Source organism: Adiantum capillus-veneris, chromosome 23 (assembly GCF_014529385.1).
Source record: "Adiantum capillus-veneris isolate H3 chromosome 23, ASM1452938v2, whole genome shotgun sequence".
Classification (NCBI taxonomy): domain Eukaryota; kingdom Viridiplantae; phylum Streptophyta; class Polypodiopsida; order Polypodiales; family Pteridaceae; genus Adiantum; species Adiantum capillus-veneris.
Window position 1 is genome coordinate 27617367 of NC_140953.1, and position 26711 is coordinate 27644077.

Genomic DNA, 26711 nt, shown 5'->3' on the forward strand with positions numbered 1-26711 from the left:
AAACGGAACCTTTTATTATATATATATATGAAGTAAAAATTACCCACACAATAAAACTATGTAGCTTTTTGACTAACACGCAAAAGAATACTATGTAGATTTTTGACCAATATATGCACAAGAAAAAACTACATAGTAATTGGAATGAAAAAAAATCTATATAGTAATATTCACGTTAGTTTTATATACACAGTCTAGTATTGTAATAGTTAGACAAAAAGAGTCACATAAGTGAATAACGTAAATTTAAATTTTTTATTATATACAAATTTATTGACTTTATAATTAAAATAATAATATTATAATAACAAATCTCACAAATGTGTCGTAGATCTTACATCAAAGAAATTAAATCTTTGCATCAAACTCATTATGCATGGGTATTTGGAGCAGAGACTAGCTCATAAGAAAAGAAAAATATATAAGAGTAACTCACAATAGTTTTTTGAAGAATTCAATCTAAGTCATAAATTTAATAATTGAAAATAGTTGACGCTAGAATGTTCACCCTTTCTTTGGGTCTCAAGGTTACATTAAAATAAACAAATCATCATAACATCACTCAACCACAATTACATAATCCACACTTAGTGGAAAAGAATCACATTTGGAAATTCTAACTTTGTTTGTGGCCAAAAGGTACACCACAAATGATGAGTGCATTCCATCCAGACTTTTCTCTTGACGATCTCCTGTGAAATCTGTACTACGCTTTGTTAGATTGAAACTAGACTTTAGCGTAATATACAATGCATCGACTGTTGGAACCTCTAAAAACTTGATTAAAATCATCTCTTGGTTGTCTTTATCAAAGTTCATATCCTAAATAAAAGTTCAATTGTAAAAAGTCACTACTTAATAGAAAAAGCTTAATCCATGCCAAAAGATGAGTACAACTAATGTCAAATCTCCTTGCATATTCATGCAGCCCATTCGAGAGTTCATTGAAGGCCTTTGTGTTTTGAAGAGTAACACTCTCATTAAGAACATTCTTCAGTACACTCTGTATGCATAGAAAATTGAAAGCATAAAAGTTCAGTTAGAGCTCTAGACTATGAACATTTGGGCAATAGATAACAACTACCTTTTTCTTGGTGCAATCTTTTTTTGCCTTTTTAGTCTGCATCGTATCCATAATCTTTTGATTCCATTGCATCAAAAAAGTTAAGTTAAATCTCAAAGCATACAAGGATATGAAATATATAAAAGTTAAAAGATGTGAGTAAACCTTAGGTGCACGCTTGCTCTTTCTAGAGCTCACATCTACTTGATTTTCCTCATGAGATCTCTCAAAATCCATTTGTTCTTTAATGAGATCAACCTTTGCATGTTCTCAAAATAAAACACATTGAATACATAGCTAGTTTGATTATTGTAAAGGACAATAACAGAGATACCTTTGTGACATCTTCAATAAGAGCCAAGAAAGAACCATTTGAATCTAAAGCCTTATCCTCTTCTTCTACATCCTAATAGTAAATAACTAGATTAAAGAAAGTGTACAAAATAATTCGAGATAGTATAAGTTGAGAAAACATACATCTAGAAGGGCTTCAACTTGCACGCCAGTGAAAATTTCCTCTGAATAGTTCTTGTCTTTCTCAAAGTCAATATGAGGATGATACACATCCTCATTGATAGGTTGTAAATGATTTTCCTCAATCTGTAATTGTATAACATTTCTAAATAAATTTAATTTATAAAAACAAAAAAAAGATGTAGAAACTCCCACAAGCTGTTTTTCTTTGTCTTCCGCCTTTGTATTCACTAAGTCGGTTCCCTACAATGCACAACTTCACATAATCAATCTTATTATGATATCTAAAAACTATGAAAAAATAATGATAATGTGGCTTAGAGATATTAAATTTGTGGTATTGACCAGTGTTGATTTTTTCTTTTCATTCTTTCGCTTTGCTTGCCTGTGATGCAAGCAAAATGTGTAGATGTCCTCCACTTTCCAATGGTACTCTGCACCACGGAACTTCATCTCCTCAATTTCATCATGGTGCTCTTGAATGAAGCTCACAAGTTCATCCTTCCCCTTTAGATTAGGTCACAAAGCTTGGAATCAAATGCTTTCATCCAACCTCTAACAGTTCTCAGATTGGAGCAATGGACTACATGTACAGTGTCAGCGTAATACTTTGCAAGGAACTCTTTTCCATACAAGAGTGTTGGATCTCTATCACTTTTCTTGAGTGGGAAGCGAAAGAGTTGCTCATATGTAGGAACTGGTTTTTCAACTGTGTCTTCCTTTGCAACTTGTATAGCCTTGCTATGCCTTTCAAACAATCTTCCAGCTGCCATACTATTCTTATGATTAGCCTTAGAGGACTCTCCACCACTTGATTCTAGCTCTTTTACCCTTTTCTCTAGCATTGCTATTGTCTCTTTGAGAGACACTGTTTCAGATGGAGAAGCCATGTAATAGCTACAGTGTCACAAGTTATACCTTAAATCATATAAAGTGCGAACAAAACTTAAAAAACACAAAAGAAAATTATTCCAATCAATTAAAGTATTTTAATGTTAGATACATCAAAGGCTAAGCACTTGTGCATCTCCAAACTACTGACAAATTTAATTGTGCACCACTTCTTGAAGACATGCACCTCCTACTAACTACAATAAAGTCATGTGTCACTACTTTGGATGAGTTCCAATCTCTCTCTTTGTATTGTTGGCTTTGTAACCTCCATGTACAATGATCAAAACTATCGTGTACTAGCCAAGCTAATTTGCATTTTTTGCCTTGGTGGTCAATCTCTCTAACAACTGCGTGTACAAGATCATCTTCACCATAACTTTTGGTTGCTAGAACGATATCACCAACCTCTAACCAAGGGGGTGCATGTCTGACCTCTCCGAGAGTTCTAAGCCGCTTTCTTTGAATCAAATCTTCACCTCATACATTACTCGCCTCTTACCTCAACGGTAGAGGTATGAACTTATGCATCAAAGATGAGATTGGTCTTACACAATCCCAAGTGTATGGCATAGTTTGTTGTTGTACAATGCTCATTCCAATTGCATGATGAACTATTAGTTTGTGAACCCCATTGTGTCAGAATATGCATTGTCTATAATACTCTGCCCCAAAATACAAATAATATTGACCATTGTGCTCGATAGAGAACAATGTTTTTATTTTGGCCTTCAAATGCCCTACAAGAAGAGAATCAGTATCACCATTGTCTTGCTTTACAGTCACTTGATCACCAACTTTAAAAGCCTCGCACTGGTAAAGTATCTTTTGGTAGGTTGTGACAAGAGTATTTTCACCTTCACTAACTGCCATCGCCCACAGTTGCTGAAAGTATCTTTTCCCCTCATTTGAAAGGCATCTCTTTGTGCATTTCTTTTTGGTTATACCGATCCCTTTTGCTCTAATCATGTTGTGGCAATAAGCCAGTTCATAATCTGCCAAAATCTTATGCCATAGCTCCCTGGCTCTTGTTAGAGATGAGAGTTTCAAGAGCCCTTTTTCATGGAAGATAGAGCATTGTGGACTCATAGGATGCAGTAGAGTGAAATCATATGGGAGTTTCAACCTTTGGTGTAAGAATGACAAATTCCTTTCGTGTGGCAGGAATCCATCCTTCTCCTCTTGAGGCATGCGAGTAACCCATGTAAACAAAACACGCTTGTAAAAGTGGACATAAGCTCCCATTATTTTTTTTATTTGTCTTTACTCCCATATATATGGAGACCATCCTTTCAAAAATGTAACACCAATATACATCATGAGATCCATGCATGATAATGTCATCAAGCAATTCCACATTCCCAGCAACATGGTCCAATGGTGAAGAGTTTGGACCAAAGAATTCCTCACTCCTTACTCGCCAAGATGAGAACAATGATCGCATCATCTTGATACTCTCCTTTTTCCAACCCTTCTCATGACTAAAATTGTAAAATGTGTGGGCAATGTCTATTAGGAGAAGACCAAGCTCATACATGGGTCTTGATACCTCGTTGATGACACTCAATATATATGGCAGACACCACTGAACAAATTTGTTCATATATTTTTTGATAAAGTGAGATTGTTGTGCAAACTATGTGAGATCGATGTGCAAACTATGTGCGTGAGTGCAAAGGAGAGAACCATGCATCAAAGTAGATAGTTCAGTTGTAGCTACCCGTAAAAAAAAAGACGCAGAGAAGCTTGTCTTGACCGATGAAACACCCTGCTGACAGTTGAACCACTAGAATCGTCCTCATTCCCCTCAATTTGAAAAATGCATGTACGCTGGAGTAGGTCAATTCTCTGCGTACAAAAAATTGAATTGCAGTGCGAACATAATGGATGTCATACTTCACACAGTAGCATAAAAATTTACACATTGCCATAAAATTAAATGAAAGCCGTAACTAAAGATATAAATGAAAAGGTATTTGGGCAAATTACCAATGTTGTGTGGGTATACTTGCTAAGCTCGCTCAGAAGCATCCGATTTGCTGGAGCTTCTCGAGTTGCACGCGTACCATCAGAATTCGAACTTGCCAAGAAGGGCGAAAGTACTCACAGTTGTACTTTAATTGCGGTGAGGAGTTTTTTTTACCAATATAAGGCGGAGATTTTTATTAGAAAGAGACAAAAAGATACATCAACATGCTCAAGGAGGTAGCATACAGATTGGGGACAAAGTTGGTAGCTAGCTTAAACATCAAGGGGTTAGATCTTGAGAGCATCAAGCTCACATCTAATTTTTACAAGTAGGGTTATGGCATATTGCCACTTTTCCAGCTGAGAGTTCACATCTTCCTGAATCTCTTCCTCCATGATGTCTCTCATGTAGCACAGCTCCTCATCAACTCCAGCACGCTGAAAAAAATCACCCGAAGTGTCCAGCATCTTGTGCTTCTTCCAGTAGATTCTGCACTGAGCAATGGAAAGTTTTTTTATCTGCAAAACAATTTCATCAAAGAAGATTCTCAGGTTTGAGACTTGGTAAGCCTCATACATATAGCAATTCCTCTGCCTCCAGATAGCCCACATGAATTCTCCCCTTATATATGGTTCCAGATAATGGGTGGGATGCCTACATTATCACCTAACATAACATTTTTCCATGAAAGAGTGCGGCCAAGACAACTCAGAACTAGTTTCCAAAAGGGAAAGTTGAAAGAGCAGTTCATGAAGAGGTCTTCAGGACAATTCTTGCATCTGGGGCAAGTTCCAAGAGCAAGGCCGGCGTCCCTAAGTTTCTGGCCAGTCCAGACAGCTTTGTAGATGATCAGCCAAAGGAGGGCGGATTTCTTTGGGGAAGATGCAGTTGACCATAGGGTGCTAAATTTAAAGTTCCATTGCCTCCTGTCGAGGGAGAGACCCCATCGCTGATTCAGGATGATGTGGAGGGGGGGAGAGAGGGGCTTAGGTACGACCTGAGGATGGGAGAGAAGGTAACCACCTGACCACACAATACCTTTGAGGGAGAGGACAGAGGAGCAATTAAGAAGCCAATGAAAGGAAGCAGGAAGAAGGGCTAGTCGCCTGCGAAGGTATGCAAGTTCCCAGGGCCTCAATTGAAATTTGAGAGAGATTTCCAGGTCTGAGAGCCAGTCAAAGGCTGCCGGTGACCATACATCAGCCCAAACGCGAACTCCCTTGTTGTGAATGGTGAGGGCAAGTCTAGAAGTATCCACCTGAACATCTTTGCAGGTGACCCAGGGCAGCCAGATGGAGTCATTCAGTAACAAAGGCTGGCTATGGCTCGATTTCCAGTTAGGGCTTAATCTGAACCTGTGTCTATTCCATGCTCCCCATAAGGACCTCATTAGGTCAGATCCTGTGGCCAGCGAGAGGTGAGGGCTGAAGAAGAGGGTGATAAAGGGAAGATTCACCCAACCTTTTGCCTGTGAGAGTCTGAATCTACTTGCGGTCCTGAGAAGCAGTACCGACCATTCCTCACGAGGATGGTGAATAGCTCTGACCACCAATTTGACAGCCATCTTGTCGGAGAGAGAGGGGATATGAATGATGCCGAGTCCTCCCTTGTCCTTTGGCAGACAGCCGATGTCCCATCTCACCTTTGCTCTGCCTTGAGTGAGAGGGTCGCCAGACCATAAGGCGGTGAGGAGTTTATATAATACTGCGTAGCTTGAAACAATGATGAGCACCTGAGTACCGTGCACATGAGCATCTAATATTTAGTTGAGCGAAACATATTGATCTCTGCGTCCCGCTAAGGTGTTGCGCCAGCTAATTTTACACGTGTACTGCAGCGCTGCAGATCAGAGCAGCTAATTAATACTGTCGAGCGCCAGTACTGTACTTCGCTTCTGGTTGCACTAGAGATCGAGCTACGCGCGCTGTGTACTGCTTTATGGTGCCGGCTGAGCTGCACCCTCTGATCGATTTCAAGCAAGACCGCACTAGCTGGCTTCGCACCATCGACAGTAACTAGCAAGGGCTGTAATTGTCACCTCCTACGCAAGCTTGACTTTTGATGGGCATCTGGAAGCAGTGGAGGATCGAGGCACAGTATGGCGCAAGGCCGCTGAAAATAACCAGAGATCACAGCTAGCTGCAAGCGCAAATGAAGATGAGAGCGCAGATAGGTACGTCAGAGGTACACTAACACTAACTCATCCTATTATGCATGGGTGTTTGTGCCTTTGCGCATGCCGGCCTGTGTGTGTGTGTGTGTGTGAGAGAGAGAGAGAGAGAGAGAGAGAGAGAGAGAGATGAAATGTTATATTGAGCGTCTGCAAAATTCCAAAATGTCATACGAGAGAGAACCAATGCAAGCTTGGTGTATCTGACACAATGTGAAGGTACAAAAATAGAATTCAATGTATAGGAAAGTAAATTAAAAGCGAGAATCATCATCATTCTCAATGTCTCAAAAAAAGAACCTAGGACGACAGAGTCTCTGCCCTCGATGTTTGAGGTCTTTTGAGAGAGACTCTTCTTATTGTTTCGTCGGTCTCTTGAGGTTTCTAGGGAGTGTCCCTGCAGCATAAGAAACTCCTTTTCCCATGCAAGCGTGTGTTTGTGTGTGTGTGTGTGTGTGTGTGTGTGTGTGAGAGAGAGAGAGAGAGAGAGAGAGAGAGAGAGAGATAATGTTATGCTTTGAATTATGTCACTTACTTGCAAACCTTTATATCAAGTAGAATTAAAATATGTTCTACCCATCCCTCATGATGTCATTACCTTGCTCCTAGTCTAGCATAAAATTGTATCACTAAATAGTTCCCGTTTAGACACAAAGTTTATATGGACACATCCTCAAAATGATAACATGTGTATAAACCAAGCAAGGAGAGTTAATTGAACCTTGATGTTCACATGAAGCACTTGTAAGAAAGGTTATATTGTCTGTAAGTTAGTCTTGGTATCCTCAGGGGCAATATGTTTGGAAAGGTCTCCGAGCAAGATAAGGCACATGGCATTTGCAATTGGGTAGAGGGAGAGAGAGAGAGAGATGGATAGATTGTATCAAGGTCAAACATCCTGTATGGTAGAAAATTCCACATGTTGTATGTGTGTGTGTGTGTGTGTGTGAGAGAGAGAGAGAGAGAGAGAGATGGAGAGAGATGGATAGATTGAATTATTGTCCTCAAAGGTCAAACATCATGTATGGTAGAGAATTCCACATGTTGTATGCTCTATGCTGAGGTTGATTAATGAAACTCGGTGCTGGAGGATTGTGAATATATGGGTGGCCATTGACATTCCACAAAGTGATTGGGAAAGAAAGTATGTAGGGACTCGAGAGTGATCAAATCTATAAGCATTCAAGTACGGTGATTGTTTGATGTCCAAACTCTCAAACCTAGATCACGGAGAGTTGTTACATGTTCCATTCTTGGGAACGGAAATATAATGCCCATCTTTGTATATTTGAAACAATCTCCACATAGAGAAGGTATGCACTTGTTTAGCCGTACCTATATGCTAATTAAATTGAGCGTCTATGACATCAATCAGGAGGACAATGGACACACTTCTATAGGTGAACTTCAAATGGAAACCACAATTTGCCTAACATCGTCTTAGTTATATATCCAGATCCCCATATAGTTGATCTAACCATCCCCATCAACAATTGCCTCTTGAGGATGATGGACACGTTTCTATAGGTGAACTTCAAATGGAAACCACAATTTGCCCAACATTGTCTTGGTTATCCAGATCCCCGTATAGTTGATCTGACCATCCCCATCAACAATTTCTTCTTTATAAATCATCCGATCTAGCTCATAAATGTTACTTAGCTTCTCCCCGAGGTTGTTTACTTAGCTACAGACGTGGAGTTTTCATGGTGATCCAACCTTTGTCGTATTCTTATGTGAACCACCTAGAAGGTGCATGAGGGGTGTCGCCTGTGGGGCACCTATACAAAGAAGATATGGAGGCGGTGTGAGGGAGTTAACAATATTGGAATGAGCTACAACCCTCAATAAAGGGATTCGACCAAGCACTGGACAAAGCTCATGGCTTTGCAAGGTATTGACGTCGCATCGATGGGCTTAGAGGTACTTAGAATTCTCACAGAATGGGTTGTGGTTCCAGTCACTAAGGGTAATGTGCATTGCTCCTTGCGACCATAGAAGGTGCATGAGGGGTGTCGCCTATGGGGCACCTATATAAAGGAGATATGGAGGCGGTGTGAGGGAGTTAGTAATATTGGAATGGGCTACAACCCTCAATAAAGGGATATCGACCAAGCATTGGACAAAGCTCATGGCTTTGCAAGGTATATGTCGCATCAATGGGCTTAAGCGGTACTTAGAATTCTCACACAATGGGTTGTGGTTGAGTTCACTAAGGTTAATGTGAATTGCTCCTTGCTTGGTTGCAATCAAGTTCTCTCTCTATATCTATCTCTTTCTCTCTCTCTCTCTCCCTCTCTCTGAAGATGGCTAATGTGCTCGGCACACCATGGCTCACCTCTTTCACTCATTGTTGCTTGAGTCTCTCTCTCTCTCTCTCTCTCTCTCTCTCTCTCTCTCTCTCTCTCTCTCTCTCTCTCTCTCTCTCTCTCTCTGTCTAAGAGAAACATTAATGAAGTGAAATATCAAGCAACATGCATGATCAAAATACATTTAAGCCCTATGGAGAAACAGATCAGCACGCCAAATATCTAAACTTCTCGCTTCCCAGAGACACAATGACCATTGTGAAATACATTGCATCTTTATGGATTAAATAATCGCGGTGTATTTGTTTCATGGTTCACAAACCTTAAATCTCTATCACACCCATCAAAAATGTCATTTAAACATGAGCTGTTTCCTATTCTTTGATAATGTAACGTCAATAAATAAAAGTACTACATTTTAGCATTCACACTATTCTTCTTAGCTTTGCATCTTTCTTTCCTCTTGAGTTGTGCTCATAAACTTTTTAAATGAAGCTTGCAAAGGGAAGATGTCAAGCACCAAGATAGCCCTGAAAAATCAACACAATTCGGTCATCATCACCGTTATCCTCATAGGTCTTGTCTACCATCTATGCAACCTGCAATCTAGCGGCCACCATAGCCTCCCTTCCTAATTCCCCCTTCAGAGATGGCCTTGGCCCTTGCAGAATCATACTCTAAAGTTTTGCTCACGCCTTACCTTTCAAAACTCTCTCTCTCTCTCTCTCTCTCTCTCTCTCTCTCTCTCTCTCTCTCTCTCTCTCTCTCTCTCTCTCTCTCTCTCTCTCTCTCTCTCTCTCTCTCTCTCTCTCTCTCTCTCACTCAGACCCGTGACACAGAGATCCTTGTAACAGATATCAAAATCCTCTCTCTGACCCACAATGTACTGCTTCTGTCTCTCTCTCTCTCTCTCTCTCTCTCTCTCTCTCTCTCTCTCTCTCTCTCTCTCTCTCTCTCTCTCTCTCTCTCTAGAATGTGCACGCACATTCGAGACATGTGGCAACGCTCACAGCTCGAGAATTTTTTAACCTCTATAAAGTAGTATAGATTGCAAGAAAACCATAGGACATTGCATCTTTATGGATTAATTAATTGCAGTTATTTGTTTCATGGTTCACAAACCTTAGATCTCTATCAGTCTCATGCAAAATGTCATTCAAACATGAGATGTTTCCTACACTTTGATACTGTAACGTCAATAAATAAAAGTGCTACATTTTAGCATTCACACTATTCTTCTTAGCTTTGCATCTTGCTTTCCTCTTGAGCTCTGCTCATAAACTTTGTTTAATGAAGCTTGCAAAGGGAAGATGTTGAGCACCAAGATAGCCTTGAAAAATCATCACAATCCAGTCATCACCATCGTTATCCTCATAGGTCTTCTCTACAATCTATGCAACCTGCAATCTAGTAGCCACATTAGCCTCCCTTCCTAATTTCATCTTCAGAGATGGCTTCGGCCCTTGCATAATCATACTCAAAGTGTTGCTCATGCCTTATGTTTCAAAACTCTCTCTCTCTCTCTCTCTCTCTCTCTCTCTCTCTCTCTCTCTCTCTCACACACACACACACACACACACACACACACACACCATGTGGCCGGTTGCTACATTCCTCACTATGACTCCAATTTTTATTCTTGCTTGAATATGGATAGAGATCAGCCCTTTGTTGAACTAGAGGAAGACATTGCTCATTACAAGGATCAAGGTGAAGTCATTGTTTTTGGAGACATGAATGCTCGCACAAATATGCTACAACACGACACACAACAAGTAGACATGCCGCATGTCTCAAGAAGAATGGATGACTCATACATGTATAATCTAAGTTCTAATTTATGCAAAAGAAGTGGATCACTATGGAAAGTCACTTCTACATATGTGCAATAGTACCGGAGTGCTCATTGCAAATGGTGTATCTCTATGGCAAGGCACCAATGACTTTACATGTAGAAAGTACAACGGTGCTAGCGTGATTGACTATATGTTGTTCTCGGAAGCCACTCTACAATGCATACAAAGCTTTACACTTGGTGAATGGAATCCGGAATCGGATCATAGGATGTTATGTATTGACCTCAAGTGTGGTAAACGGCCCGAGCATGTAGCCTCCAATCATGATGTGAATCATTTGTACCTACGTCTAGACTTCAAACGAGCACTTATATATGCTGATATGGTGGACCAAATGTTAAGCATGATAGAGCATCAAGAGAGCCCAACATTAGAATGCAAGTGGAAAGTTTTCAAAGAAGTAATTTTCTCTTGTGCGAAGGAATGCTTTTCGGTGAAACACATGTCTTGCAAAAGGTCTAAGAAGGGTAGCACCAAGAAGAAATGGTTTGACATGGAATGTAGTCAAGCCCGAAAACACTTGCTAAGATTGGATGCAATCAAAGACAATGAAGTTTACTTGGAATGTTTACACACATACAAAGCACTTGTTCAAAAGAAGAGGAGAAGGTGGGACGTCGAAAAACAACTTCTTTTAGCACAAGAGAAAGCACATGCATGTGGCAAGTTTTGGCAAAATCTAAAAGGCAAGCGCGTTGAGAGCTTTGGTGACTTGACTCTTGAGGATATGTATATGCATTGTAAGAATCTCTATGAGCAACCCAATGTTGATAAGATGGAGTGTTGTAGCTTCCTTCCGTTTATGTCTCCCTTCTTTACCATTGAAGATGTATGCCGCGCGCTTGAGAAACTTGCTACTCGTAAGGCAGGTGACCTTCAAGGTGTCAAGGCTGAAATGATTAAATGGACAAGCAAGAAAACACGATATTGGATATACGATATGTTTAACCTTGCACTTCAGTATGGCATGCCTCATGATTGGAGTGCAAATTGGATCAAACCTTTGCACAAAGGCGGAGATGTAAACAATGTGAACAACTATCGCACTATAATGGTTGGTTCTTTAATGGCAAAGTTATTTGGATGTATCATGGAGATGAAGATAAGTGAATGGGCTGAAAAGAATGGCAAACGTGCACTTGGCCAAGCAGGTTTTCGAAAGCATCATAGCACTATTGATCACCTTGTCACTCTTTGAGTTCTTATGGAAGCGTCTCGATTGAAAGGAAAAAAGTTGTATTGTTGCTTTGTGGATTTCAAGAAAGCTTTTGACATGGTACCGCGAGGAAATCTTTGGAGACGTATGCAAAGCCTTCAAGTACCGAGCGAATTTATGCATGCAGTCTTTCACATCTACCAAAAAGTGATATGTCGATTACGTATGGGAGATGGAATTTCAGAATTTTTTGCAAGCACTATTGGTGTCAAACAAGGATGCCCACTTTCCCCAACCCTCTTTGGGCTACTCATTGATGAATTGGAATGCATGGTTCTTGACTTTATGCAGCAAGAAGGCATAGAAGAGGTTAAGATTGGAAATGCGGTGATCATGCTTTTGCTTTATGCCGATGATGTAGTGCTCTTGGCACATACCTTAGAAGATGCACAAAAGCTTATGAGTGTCTTGGAATGCTTTTGCCTACATAGCGGGCTGATCGTGAATGGATCCAAAACCAAGGTCATGCTTGTAAAGACCCTCAATGATGAAAATCCATGCATTGTATATAACAATGAGAAACTTGAAGTGGTAGATCACTTCAAGTACCTTGGCCTTGAGGTTCCATCCAATCATAAATGGAAGGATTGTGCAATGCGTCGCTTGGAAGCCGGAAAGAGGGCCTATTATGCATTTGAGAACATGTGCAATGCAGGAGAGATCAACTGTTGGGCTCTCAAAAAGTACCTCTTTGACACATTGGTGACACTGGTGCTTCTTTATGGAGTGGAGGTGTGGGGTGGAAGCATCGGGAAGTCTACTTGGAAAGAGTTTGAGAATGTCCAAAAGCGTTTTCTCACCAACTTTCTCCAAGTCAAGGCACAAACACCCTACATGCTCTTACTTCTTGAGTCCGGATTGCTTCCCATTGAGGTCTTGGGCATGCAAAGGGTTGTGGAGTACATGCGTAAGACACAACGTAGCCCTTTGTATCGACTGCCTAGAATCGCATATGAAGCAAGTCAAATGGTTCAAAAGACATGCAAGAGCAAAATACTAAGTTCGGGGTGGATGCTTGATATCAAGAAATGGTTTGGAAGATGGGATGCATGTCACTTGGTCAAGGATGCGTCGATCGACTCCCAAGTTAATGAGGCCTTCTTACAACGCCAATGTATCACGGCTTGGGAGAAATCCGGAGGTTCTCGCTTCAACCATTACACCACACACGTTGCCCCAAACTACAAATCTCTCTTCTTCTCAGAACGAGGTAACCGAACCCATTCCTACATCCTTGAGCCCCTCCCATTGAGTGCGATCCACACCATTGCCTCCATTCGTCTTAGCTCCCATTCTCTACGCTGCGAGACAGGACGTTGGGGCACTGGCGAGGAGTGTCATCGACTTTGCACCTTATGTCCTCGTCAAGTGCGAGAGAGTGAGTACCACACACTACTTGAGTGCTCAACTTTTGACCACATTAGGTCCTCTTTTCCCCATATATTCAACCATGATCTCTCCCTACATACCTTCCTCTCCCAACCACGATGTGGACTCTCTATTGCGACGCTCATTTCAGCCATTTTTGAGCATCGAGAGTCACTTATGAACTCCACTCACACCACGTGACATGTTCATTTCGTCCCATAGGTCATATTTGACCTCCCAGGATGATAGTAGAACTATCTATCTATCTCTCTCTCTCTCTCTCTCTCTCTCTCTCTCTCTCTCTCTCTCTCTCTCTCTCTCTCTCTCTCTCTCTCTCTCTCTCTCACAGATGCGTGACACAAAGAGCGTTGTAACAGATATCGAAATCCTCTCTCTTGATCTATGACCGATGATGTGCCACATCTCTCTCTCTCTCTATCTATCTCTCTCTAGGATGTACACGCACATTCGTGACACGTGGCAACGCTCACAACTCGATATTTTTTAAGCTATATAAAGTAGTAGTTTAGATGGTGCTTTTCTTTCATTGTTGAACAACTCGAGTGAAATTTTTTTACGGATAATAAATTTTTTGACATTTACTACATTGTAGTTAAATACGTGTTTACATTTCCTATATAGAGAGTATTGTCTAATAAAATTTTGCTAGTTAACTATGGTTTTCCTATATAGGAAATAGAAGTTACGATCATTTTCTTATATTGAATAGCATGTTACCTAGTAATCCACTTGTTTTCCTCTATAGAATAGTCGTGTTATGTAGACATTTCCTTTTCCTAGATATATATACGCAATTCAGCTTGTTATTGAAGGAGTACGAGCGGAAGTGCGACGCGAGAGAGAGTGCGAGAAGAAGAGCACGACGATATGGTGAACTCGCTCTACTATAATGTGTAGAGCATAGTGAGTTCTTATTAGGTTTTAACAAAAGAATATGTGTACATACCTGGCGGCCCGCCCACTTACCTGGGCGACCACATTGCGCTTTATACCCCAACAACCTCCCACTTAAAGTCCAATGTGGCACTTTAAGTGTGAGAGAAGCTACTATACAAGCTAATATACAAGAGATGTAGAGAAGTGATGTACTACCCTACATCTAACTGCTTGCGAAAATGCGCAAAGCTCTCTGAGGAAAGTCCTTTTGTAAGTAATTTACTAGGATTTTCTGTGGTGTGAACTTTGACAAGCTGAATTTTCTTATCCTCGATCAGTTCCCTGATGAAATGATATTTTACATCCACATGCTTTGTCTTTGAGTGATAAACTAGATTGCGAGCTAGCTGTATAGCACTCTGACTATCACAATATAACACATGCATCCCTTCTTTGATTCCCAAATCTGTTAAGCCAAATTGATTCTTTGCATGCCTCTGATGGTGCAACATATTCAGCCTCTGTAGTAGACTGAGTAACACAGTCTTGTAATCTAGAACGCCATGATACTGCTCCACCAGCCAATGTAAAGACATACCCTAACGTAGACACCTGCATAATCTGAGTCTATAAAAACCCTTTACACTTAGCTCCTGATTCGCATAGCATATACGCATACTCTTTGTAGCTTTCAGGTATCTCAATATTCCTTTCACTGCCTCCCAATGTTTCTTGCCTGGGTTTGACATGTATCGACGTACTACTCCCACTGCAAATGCAATGTCTAGGCAAGTAGCAATCATTGCATACATCAAACTACCCACTGCAGATGCATATGGAATCTTATCCATTTCAGCTTGTTCTTCCTTAGACACAGGACAATCTTGTTTGCTAAGTTTCACATATGGTGACAGTGGAACACTCAATGCCTTTCCCTTCTCCATATTGAAACATTGCAAAACCTTGTCAATATACTCTGTTTGAGATAACCAAATCAACTTCTCTGATCTGTCTCTCTCAATGCGCATACCAAGAATATGACTTGCCTCACCCATGTCTTTCATGTCAAATGATTTTGCCATCTTTGAATTCAAAGCTGAAATTTCTTCCAAGTGCTTGCCAGCAATCAACCTGTCATCCACATACAAAATAAGGATCAGCCAACTACCATCCTTAGCCTTCTTTGTATATAGACAGTGATCGAACTCACTACGTTTGTAGCCTTGAGAAAGCATAAACTTGTGGAACTTATGGTACCATGCCCTCGGTGATTGTTTTAAGCCATAAAGACTCTTTAACAACTGGCATACCAAATCTTCCTCAACAAACCTTTTGGCTACTACATGTAAATTTCCACATCTAAATCACCATGCAAGAACGCTTTATTGACATCCATTTGGTGCAATACCAAATCTAATATGGAAACCAATGCAAGAAAGCATCTCAATGTAGTCATCTTGACCACCGGAGAAAAGACTTCATCAAAGTCAATGCCTTGTTTTTGCTTAAAGCCCTTGGCAACAAGCCTTGGTTTGTACTTTGGTTGACTGTCATGAGTGGTGATCTTATACATGTAAACCCATTTACAAGGTAGAGCCTTTTTGCCCTGTGGTAATTTAACTAGCTTCCATGTGTGGTTTTTATGCAGAGATGTCATCTCTGACTTCATCATTTGCACTGCTTCCTTGTAACATGAAGGCTCATTGCAATCAGTCAACATGACATAGTTCATAGATGGAACAAACCGATCAGGAGGTCATGAGATACGTCCCGATTTACACAAAATAGGTGGCTGAGGCTCAGCCACAACCTGTGGTTCCACTCTATCCTATCCTTGCTCCTCTTGAGCCCTGACATTTTGTCTTGCACGTGCAGGTCCATCTTCTTGGAAGACAATTCTTCTAATCTTCTCAACCCTCTTGGGTTTAGAATGATATTTGGCTTCATTAAAGTGAACATCATTGCTGCGGATAACCTTTCTGGATTCGGGATCCCAAAGTCTGTACCCCATCTCACCAGAATTACCATAGCCTAGAAAGATGCACTTTCTTCTCTTTGGCTCAAGTTTGTTCCTAAATTCCTCTAGAACATGAGTATATGCCTCAGAGCCAAAGACTCTGAGATGCTTGTATGAGGGCATTTTGCCTGACCATACCATCTTTGCCACTGAATCCTTTTGCAAAACCTTGCTAAGAGATCTATTTATAAGATGAACAGCTGTTGATACAGCTTCAACCCAAAACCCATTTGGCAGTTGTGCATTAGACAACATACTTCTGACCTTCTCTTGTATGGTCCTATTTATCCTCTCAACAACACCATTTTAAGGAGGATTGTAAGGAGCATTAAGTTCACGTTTTATACCTTTTGACTCACAAAAGTCTTGAAAGGCCTTTGAAACATACTCTCCATCATTGTCAGTGCGTAAGCATTTAAGCTTCTTGCCACTCTGATTCTCCACAAGTGTCACAAACGTTTTGAAAACAGTAAACGCTTCATCCTTGTGCTTGAGAAACTAAACCCATACTTTCCTCGAGTAATCATCTATAAATGTCATAAAGTAAGAAGCTCACCCTAGAGATAGGTTATGCATAGGTCCACACAAATCACTATGAACAGGTGCCAACTGTGTATCTCTTCTACTGCTTCTATGCTTATGTGGCTGCTATGTTTGCTTACCATATAGAGAATGTTCACAGAATTCAAAATTATTAAATGAAAAGCCAGGCAAATAACCGGAATGAGACAAGATTTTCATTCCCTTCTTGGACATATGTCCTAACCGGCTATGCCACAAAGAAACGTTCGGCTGCTCGGTTACATTGATTACATTTTTAGAGACATTTGATACATAAATCATGTAAAGTCCTCCAGACTTTACTCTATGTGCTACTGTCATAGAACCCTTGGATATCTTCCACATGTTCTGTCCAAAAGTGGTGACGTAGCCAACATCATCAAGTAAACCTGTGATGATCAAGCTCTTTGTAATTGCGGGAACATGTCTCACATTTTTCAGCGTAAAAGAAGAGCCATTCTGAAACTTCAATTTAACATCTCCAACACCTAAGATCTCACATGTCTGCCCATTTCCTAGCCGAACATGATCTTTAGTGGTCACATAAGAGGTAAACCACTCCTTGTTTGGAGACACATGAAGTGATGCCCCTCAGTCTATAATCCAGTCACTCGGTGCATTTCCATCAGATGTTGTAAGAAGACCTGAGTCCATTGTATTCTTCAAGAAGTAGATGTCTCCTGACACTAGACTGTCATCCTCTGCAACAGTGTTTGTCACATTTATTTCTTGAATCTTCATTGAGGACTTGTTCTTCTCACCATGGTCTTCAGATTTCTCTTTGCCTTTTTATGCTTTCCATTCTCTGCAGTCTCTTTTCATGTGACCCTTCTTGCCACAATGGTAGCATTATATGTCACTTTTGCCTTTAGCACTGCGGGACTTGCTACGAGGCTAATGCCTCTTTCCATCTTTTTATTTTTCTTTGGTCCTTCCCCTGACAACTAAGGCTGTTTCTTTGCCTTTGTCCATTGTCTTGCTGTTGGTTTCTTCAGTAAGCAGACTGCCTTCTACACCTACTATGGTCAAACCATCTAGAGGTGCAGAATTACTCAAAGATGTGCGAAAAGTGTCCCAACTTTTCGGCAATGTGATCAACAGGAACATAGCTCTAACAGGTTCATCAAAATTGACACCTTGAGCTGACAACTGATTGTAGATGGTGTTGAATTCATTCAGATGATTGGACATAGGTGTCCCTTCTTTCATCTTCAAGTCAACAAGCTTCTTAAGCTAGTATACCTGTGAAGCTGCACTCTGCTTCTCATAAAGATCACTCAACTTTGTCCATGATTCATAAGCTGACATCTCGTCTGCTACATTGAAGTAAACGCTTTCTGCCAAAGTCAGCATAATGGTAGAAAGTTCCAATTCATCCATTTCACTCCATTCATCTTCGTCAATGTCTTCTGGTTTTATCCCCTCGACCTTTATAGGTTTTATCTGCTTCTTTTGTATCAACACATGCCAAATCTGCTTCTTCCACAATGGGAAATTGATTCCATCTAGCTTCTTGATATTGTAAAGAGTAGTGTCCTGTGATCCAGCCATAGCTAGGCTTCATAGTAGTTTACTTTCCTGGGAAAAATTCGGCAGATTTTCCCCTGTAAACTGACCTCTGAACCAATATCAACCTGTCAAATGAACCAAGAAAGCTTCAGATTCTGCAGAAATTTTAGCAGAGTCCCCTTTGTAAAATGGCTCTGGTGTACTCAAAAAACAACTAAAAAATCATTGTCTCTCTAACATTGTAAGCTGCGGGTAAACCTGTCCTGCACCTGTACTGGCTCTCACTGTCCTGTAAGCATAGACTGCGACAATGCCTCAATGGCAGTAAAGCAGAGATGCAATCCCAACTGTCTAACTCACAGTCAATACATCCTAGCTGCCTATCTAAGGGTGCTCGAGGGATCGCTCCAAGACCTGTATCACCGAAAGGATCTCAACATTCAAGAATCCCCCAGCTCAATAAAACCTCACTCGATCCTCAACAAAGGCTGCAGCAAATCTGATAGTACATAGACTTCCCACAAAGCCATACATCCACAAATTTCCCACTGTATGTTGTAACCGCTGCGACGGTTGTTTGCTACGTGACTCACAGCTAGCAAACCCTCAACAGACATACATCATCTCTGATAGTACATCCCATGTGGAAGTACCTGCAATGTCAGGATAAAATCTGGAATATCAAGCAGCAAAAACAAGCTACCTGATGAACTAGTGGATGTCGCCTACAGTATGTGTGTAGGTGCGCTCGTGTCGTATATGACACGCCTCCAAGAACTGTGAGCCGTCCTTCGTTGTGTAGACAACCACAAATCAGCACTCTGGAAGTGCAGATATCCTCAGCACTTGCAGTCATAGGCCGAAACCCCAAATTGCAGAGTCGGATCTGCACCCGCCAAGACCACGTAGTCGAAAATGGCATGCGCAAAGCTTTGTCGAAGCCGAACGGTGGCCGAGATGACATCAGAATGAAATTCTGAGAAATTTAAGGCCTTCAGGCTCTCCCACAGGATTTGGGGCCGTGTCTTCGCCTGTCGAATCTCACTCCAATGTGAGCAGGTGACTCTAGGTACCTGCAAATGCTGCCCTGAGCCTCGATCTGAGCTCTAATACCAGTTGAAGGAGTACGAGCAGAAGTGTGACGCGAGAGAGAGTGCGAAAAGAAGAGCACGACGATATGGTGAACTCGCTGTACTGTAATGTGTAGAGCATAGTGAGTTCTTATTAGGTTTTAACAAAAGAATATGTGTACATACCTGGCGGCCCGTCCACTTACCTGGGCGACCACATCGAGCTTTATGCCCCAATAGTTATAACTAGTAGAATAGATACATTTTACAAAATACATAGGTTTTTCCTATGTAGGAATTGAATCAAAGTTCCTTGTGCCTTCTCTTTCGCTTGTTCTATGTGCACCCCCTTCTGCTTTTGATGGGCTTTGTTCTCTTGCTTCTTTGAGCTTTCACTCTTTGCCTTTTTTTCTAGTTTCTCCTCCTCTCCCTTGCTTGTTTGTTGTTTAGTTCTTAACCTTTCATGGGCTTGCTGCTGCAGTAGAATATTGCGTACAAGTTCATTCAACCGTTGTTGATTCTCTCTCTCTCTCTCTCTCTCTCTCTCTCTCTCTCTCTCTCTCTCTCTCTCTCTCTCTCTCTCTCTCTCTCTCTCTCTCTCTCTCTCTCTCTCTCTCTCACAAGTAGGGGACATCGTGTCGATCTCTCAGAATTAGCTCACAACCTTTTGGCTTCTTTTGCCCCCTCTATTTTTTAATAATTAACTCCCTCCAATGAGGTGGTGCCAAGTGGCATAGATCTTCTTGCAGCATTCTCATAAACAATACTAGACAATCAAGGTAAAAAACCTTTTGTGTTTTCGTTTAGCTTTTTCTTGCAGCTTCAAAAAATCCCTCCCAAAGATGCTCCCAAAACATCAATGGCCTCAGCACACAAATGGAATTTGGAGTTAGACGAAGTATCTGGGCAAAGAACTTGAAGACTATAGTTTTAGAAGATGTACATATTTTGTGCCCATGTATGCTTGTGCCCATAAAAAAAGAGAAAAACCATATGTGCATGTATGGCGTGGATTTGGCACCTCCCTCCACAATCTACTAACCTAATACGGCAGAAGAGGGAGCCCTTTACACGTATCGCAATCTGCAACCTGAAGGCTAAAGTCCAAAACAAAAAACAAGCCCCTTTGCACGCGATAAAAAGGGAGAGAGGGGGAGAGAGAGAGACCGCCGAAGGTGGCATACCGTACCAGTGTCCATAATGCATGCCCTTCTCCCGCCGCTTTTATCGTCTCGAGTGTTGGACGGAGTTACAATATAGAGACAAATTAATTGCCTTTAGAAAGATGTTCTCGTTGCAAGGTTTTCATTCTGCAGTTTTCTTGACTCATTCGTGCTGCTACGATGCTTGCAGAATTCCCAAGGTAAATATATTCTGGTACGGGCTTCAGGGACTCCTCATGATTGGTGCTGAAGTATCAAGTGCAATCGACACTTTTGGTACTAATGAGGGCCCTGTCCTGCAGGAGCCGGAGATCATCAGATGCGTTAATTGAGAGGAGAGGAAGCATCAACGTGCCTCGACAAGCTGCCATTCTTCACAATATTATAACAGGCCCCCCCCTCTCCTCTCTCTCTCTCCCTCTCCCTGTCTCCTTAATAATAATAAGATAAGATAAGAGATTAATTAATGACAGCAGCTACTAAACGAAGTATTTTTGACATGGTCAGTTCTGCTGAAGGCGATCCTGTACGAATGGTCATCTCCAACATCTGGACTGCTCCTCCACTCGTAAAGAACATCCTTTCCTTCGGCAAGGTAGCAGCTTCCACTTTTAATTTCTTTCCTTCTAATTCCACTCTTCACTACAAGCTGCTCATGCGGGAGGCGGTGGGAGAGGCCGGGAGGGTTGTTCAATCCCCTGCAGTAGCACAACATGTCATAGGAACAGAATAATAGAGATAGGCAACAAAAGATAGAGAAAGAGATCTTTGTATTGATGGATTTTTGTAGAGTTTTGATACAACAGAGGAGCAATAAAATATATGGGCGCACTCGATCCGTTGTACGGAGCTCGAACCTCCCGACCACCCCTGAGCTTCAGTCCGCTTGCATGTAGCGTCTCACTCTCACTCGCTCTCTCACTCGCACTCGCACTTGCACTCGCAGAAGAGGAGATCTATGAATGATCCCCAAACGCACCACCCGTCGTGCTTCTTTTCCTCGAAAAGCCTGCACGATTTTCGCACCAAGTATACCTGCAAGAATAAAATAAGAACGTGATCGCTAAGCGATCCGTAAAGGTTAGATTTTTATCATGACACTTAGCACAGATCCTGTTTCACACATTGATTTCTGCATCGCCTACAAAATAGCCAAAAGAACATACTCGTGCAACCAATTCAACATGATAATCAAAGTAAAAAAAGATAATTATGTACCTTCATAATCTCAAGTGCAATAGTCTACCATGAAGAAAAAAATCCACTTCTTGGTTGATAGCAGGGAGAGCTGTATGATGTTGTATGTCTGCATGTCCCTGTGTATACTACATTGCTGCTGTCTTCTGTTTGTTTTCATCATAACTTTTACAAACGAACTCTAAACAGAGCAATCCAGGTACTCAGAACGACGGGAATAGGTCTGGTCCACAAGGCTTCGCGAACAAAATTGCAAAAAAATGTATTTCTTTGGCTGGAAACGCAACTTTTAGGTCGCGACTTATAAAACCTTTATTTTTGGGTCTCCACTACTTTTTCAACGTATTTTAAGCCTACCCATGCATTTTAAGCTAAAACACATAAATATAAAACACTGATATTAATAAAAATCTCAATTTTACTCTTCATACACAGACTATCTGTTATTTATTAATCTTTATCAAATACGTCTTTAGTGTATTATTTAGAAAAATAATATATTTTCTCTCTTAATATCTCAAACTCATGCATATAAGCTCTATTTAATAGACTATTCAACAATCTTTTAAATCGTGCTAAACGTAAGATATGCCCTACTATATTCTTTTTGACTTTAAGAACTTCAAACATTAGTCCTATTACATTCCCCCCTTATCAAAATTAACTCTGTCCTCATAGTTGGAAAGAAAGGGAAATTCTGTTTGCAAAACACTAAGATCAACCCATGATGCATCCTCTACTGGATAGTTCTGCCACTTAACCAAAACTTCCATCATGTCTCTATTTCTCAGATGTTTAACACGCCTATCTAACACTAAGTCTGGTTCTACAGTCAATGTTACGTCATCTTTCAACTTAGAGTTGTCCTGTAAAACATGATGCACATTAGGAACATACTTTTTCAATAAACTCACATGGAATACATGATGTACTTTAACATGAGAAGGCAATTCCAAATTTTAAGCTAATGAACCAATGCGCTTCAAAATTTTAAATGGCCCAGCAAATCGTGGAGACAATCTCTTATCCTTTCCAAGAATCAAATGAGACTTCTCGGGAATAACCTTTAAGAAAACCATATCACCAGTTTCATACTCCACAACTCGATGTTTCTTGTCATAATACAATTTATGTCTCTTTTGAGCTTTCTCTAATATTCCCCTAATTTTGACCAACTCGCTATCCATTTTCTCAAGTATCTCACGTGACAGTTCTACCTTCTTCCTCGAGTAAGAAAATTAATAGGTGTGGCATAGTTAAAGCCATACATTGCCTCAAATGGAGTCGTCCTAATAGATGAATGATATAAACTGTTATATCCAAATTCAACCAAAGGCAGATATTCATTCCAATTAGATTGGTTTTCATTGACATACATTCGTAACATATCTTCTAAAATACGATTCACTCTCTCCGTTTTCCCATCAGTTTGAGGATGAAAATCAGTAGACATGCGTAACTGGGTACCTATAGAGTCAAAAGTCGCTCTCCAAAAATGAGAAGTGAACTTAGAATCTCTGTCAGACACTATACTCTTGGACATGCCATGCAAACGAAATATCTCTTTCACAAACAAGCATGCAATGGTCAAATGTAGTAGCAGTTATTTTTACATGAAAAAAGTGAGCTTATTTTGTGAGTCTATCTAGCACCACAAAGATTGAATCATACCCTCCAGGAGTAGTAGGAAGTCTAATGATAAAGTCCATGGATATAGACTCCCACTTTTGTAAAGGAATGTCTAAGGGTTGAAGGTCACTAGGCATCCTCCTATGCTCAATCTTAACTTGTTGACATTGAAAGCACTCACGCACATAATTCTGAACATCCAATTTCATATGCGACCAAAAGAATGAACTTTGAATCTTTTCATATGTCTCATTCAATCCAGGATGACTAGAAAAAGGTGAATTATGACACTCATGCAGAATTTGACTCTTAAAAGCAGAATTTGCAAGAATACACAAGCGGTCATAATAATATATATTTCCCTTATACAAGTGATATCCGTTCTCATAAATCTTACCAATATTTTCACGCAAGAATTTCAAAATAGGCGTATAAAAAGAATCATTTTCAACTTCAGCATGTATATCATCAATCAAATTGGACCGCACAACAGTCAACAAATTACACATGGGCCTACGACTCAATGCATCTGCAACCTTATTTTCTTTTCCACACAAATACTTCAAATCAAAATCATACTCAGGTAGCAATTCAATCCATCTCCTTTGTCTGTTGTTTAACAATGGCTGAGTGAAAATATACTTCAAACTTTGATGATCAGTACGCAATTCAAATTTGACACCAAGCAAAAGATGACACCAATGTTTCAATGCATGAACAACAGCAAGCAATTCTAGATCATGTGTTGCATAGTTCAATTCATGTCGTCTTAATTTCCTAGACTCATATGCAACCACTCTTCCTTCTTGTGTCAAAACACAACCTAATTGTTCACCACTAGCGTCACATGACACAACAAATGGTTTTCCCATCTCAGGAACTTTTAAAACACGTACAATTTTCCGCTATTTTAGCCTTCAAGGTCTCAAAAGCAGTCTCACAGGTAGAAGTCCACACAAAACCCTTGTCTTTCTTGGTCAATTTGGTCAAAGGACTTGCTATCTTAGAGAAATCTTTAATGTGTACTCTCTCATATTGTGCTAGACCCATAAAGCTTCTGACATCCCTTAATGACTTAGGTGTTGGCCACTCCACAGTAGTCTTAACTTTGTCAAGATCAATGTGAATCCCCTCTTTAGAAATCACTCTTCCCAAATACACAATCTGATCCTTTGCAAAAGAACACTTACTTGCTTTGGCATACAATTTATATTTACGCAAAACCTCAAATGTTTTCTTTAAGTCCAATGCATGATCTTATTCATTCTTAGAATACACAAAAATATCATCCAAGAATACCAGAATGAAGTCATCAAGATACGGGTGAAAAATATTATTCATTAAGCATATGAAAGTTGTTGGTGCATTAGTCAAACCAAAAGCAAGAACTGTAAATTCATAATGCCTATAACGTGTACGAAAGCAGTCTTTGGAATGTCCTCGGCCTTGATGCGGATTTGATGGTAGCCAGAACGAAGGTCAACCTTTGAAAATATTGTGGCACCACTCAAATGACTAAGCGGTTCATCTATGTGAGGAAGAGGATAATATTTGTTCTTAATGGTCTGTTGGTTTAATCCCCTATAGTCGATGTATAACCTATATGTACGTACCATCCTTTTTCTTTTGGAATAACACAAGACTACCCCAAGGAGATACACTAGGTTTAATGAAACCCTTTTTCAAAAGATCATAAAGTTGTATCTTGAGCTCTTTAAGCTCATCAATATTGAACCTGAATGGAGCTCTTGAATAAGGTGTTTTCCCTGGATATAGATCTATGGCATGGTCTACCGCTCTAGGCGGAGGTATACCAGGAAGATCATCCAGAAACACATCCTTAAATTCATGTAAGAGATCCTCTACAAATTCTAGATTTTTCTCTTTCTCTTTATCCCCAGATTCTTCTTTCATCTCATTAGCAAACACAAGCAACGTCTCACACCCTTATCTAAGTCACGTTATCAATTCCATGGCCAAAACTAGATTTAGAATCTCTTTGTTTCCACAAAGAGTGTGACTTATCATCATCAAATGATTAAAGATATATTTTTCTTTCTTAACAATCAATCAAAACATGATTTTCAATCATCTAATTGATACCGATGATAATATCATGCATATCAATGTTTATGATATAGATATCATCTTTATGCTTCCGACTCTTCAAAGAAAAAAAAAAATAAAATCTACTATCTCTTTCGTGAAACTATTATTACCACTGGTTAAGTCCACAAGTCTTTTGACTTCTCGATTTAATTTCAAGTTTAATTTCTCAATCAATTTAGACGATAAGAAGCAATGAATACTACAATTAAGAAATTCAAATTTAAATCTTAACTTTTACGCATAATTTCGATCACAGAAGCTTTCAAAGGACGTATCAAAGACATAAAACATCACAAAGAAGGGGTAGATGACTTACCTGTATCGTACGCATTGCCAAAAGTCTCCAATTGAGCCATCTTGGTACGTATTGTCTTATCGGTCACCTTGCTCGAGCATTCAAAAGTCTGGTGGTCGTGTTCTCGATATTGAAAGTATAATCCAAATCTTTGAGTTCTTCAATCCACGCTTCTAAATCTTCCCATATCTTTCTTATGCCATCAAACTCTTTAAGCTTAGCCTTCTTTAAGAATGATTTGGTTGTCGCTTTTTCCATATGGTCATCGTTTCTTTTTTGCATTGACGACCTCTACGTCCACCACCACCGTTCCCACCATCACCACCGCCAAGTGCCCCATCGCCGCCACGATGATTATTGTTTCCTGGTGGCATAGCATGGTTTTCCTCTTCATGGTTTCCATCAAGTCCACATAGATATTAGGCTCTCATGTTGCTTTGCCCCGTAGAGCCTCAACACGCTCCCGATTTGCTTGTTCTAGATCTTCTCATAGTCGTCGAATAAGGTCTTCTTGCTCCTTCATCCTCCTCTTGTATCCTTCTATGTCCAGAATCAACCGCTTGCTCTGATACCAATTGTCACAGGAACAGAATAATAGAGATAGGCAGCAAAAGATAGAGAAAGAGATCTTTGTATTGATGGATTTTTGTAGAGTTTTGATACAACAGAGGAGCAATAAAATATATGGGCGCACTCCGTTGTACGGAGCTCGAACCTCCCGACCACCCCCGAGCTTCAGTCCGCTTGCATGCAACGTCTCACTCGCACTCGCACTCTCACTCTCACTCGCAGTCGCACTCTCACTCGCAGAAGAGGAGATCTATGAATGATCCCCAAACGCACCACCCGTCGTGCTTTTATCCTTCTTTTCCTCGAAAAGCCTGCACGATTTTCGCACCAAGTATACCTGCGAGAATAAAATAAGAACGTGATCGCTAAGCGATCTGT

The 26711-nt window shown here is 40.4% G+C and overlaps 1 protein-coding gene and 2 pseudogenes across 1 annotated transcript; 1 reads left to right on the forward strand and 2 right to left on the reverse strand.

Annotated features, from left to right (window-relative positions):
* Nucleotides 1-558: 558 nt before the first annotated feature.
* On the reverse strand, nt 559-2427 carry LOC147427554 (uncharacterized; annotated as a pseudogene).
* A 2446-nt stretch (nt 2428-4873) lies between these two features.
* Nucleotides 4874-6556, reverse strand: LOC147427555 (uncharacterized). The gene has a single exon (XM_086497111.1). It carries the CDS (start codon nt 5959-5961, stop codon nt 5020-5022), a length of 942 nt encoding a protein of 313 aa, XP_086353237.1. The 5' UTR covers nt 5962-6556; the 3' UTR covers nt 4874-5019.
* Nucleotides 6557-20999: 14443 nt separating this feature from the next.
* LOC147427556 (uncharacterized) overlaps nt 21000-26711 on the forward strand; it is a 47362-nt pseudogene continuing 41650 nt past the window's right edge.

Coding starts and splice junctions, on each gene's coding strand:
- LOC147427555 (XM_086497111.1), bottom strand. CDS start 5,961: ATGGCTGTCAAATTGGTGGTCAGAGCTATTCACCATCCTCGTGAGGAA.